At 37.3% G+C, this 314-nt stretch overlaps 1 protein-coding gene across 1 annotated transcript in view; it reads right to left on the minus strand.

Annotated features, from left to right (window-relative positions):
• The window catches only part of LOC119594306 (activating signal cointegrator 1 complex subunit 3-like), a 28,924-nt gene that overhangs the window by 6,010 nt on the left and 22,600 nt on the right, over positions 1–314 (minus strand). Inside the window, exon 33 of the mRNA XM_037943365.1 lies at positions 34–154. Coding sequence (XP_037799293.1) covers positions 34–154 — 121 coding nt within the window. The remainder of the gene's footprint in view (positions 1–33; positions 155–314) is intronic.

The following is a 314-nucleotide window of genomic DNA, read 5'->3' on the forward strand; positions in this document are numbered from 1 at the left end:
TTCATACAAGCCTATTTACAAGACCACACATACCTGTAATTGGGAAGTCTACATATCTCTTTGTTTTCCCATCATAGTACTCAGTCCCCTTGACCACAACAAGATGGGCTGGGAAGTTCACTCCCCAAGCAAGGGTGGATGTTGCAATGAGGATCTGGGAAGGGAAGGCCTCATTAGTTTCATGAATATTTGCATCTATCCATTCGTATTGACATGTATATGTACATTTAGTGGTTATACATGCTAAAATGTTTGTAGTCCATACACATCAAGTTGTATAGTTAGAAAATCAAAATATATAGCTAAAATACTAA

The sequence above is a fragment of the Penaeus monodon genome, chromosome 33 (assembly GCF_015228065.2).
Source record: "Penaeus monodon isolate SGIC_2016 chromosome 33, NSTDA_Pmon_1, whole genome shotgun sequence".
Taxonomy (NCBI): Eukaryota; Metazoa; Arthropoda; class Malacostraca; order Decapoda; family Penaeidae; genus Penaeus; species Penaeus monodon.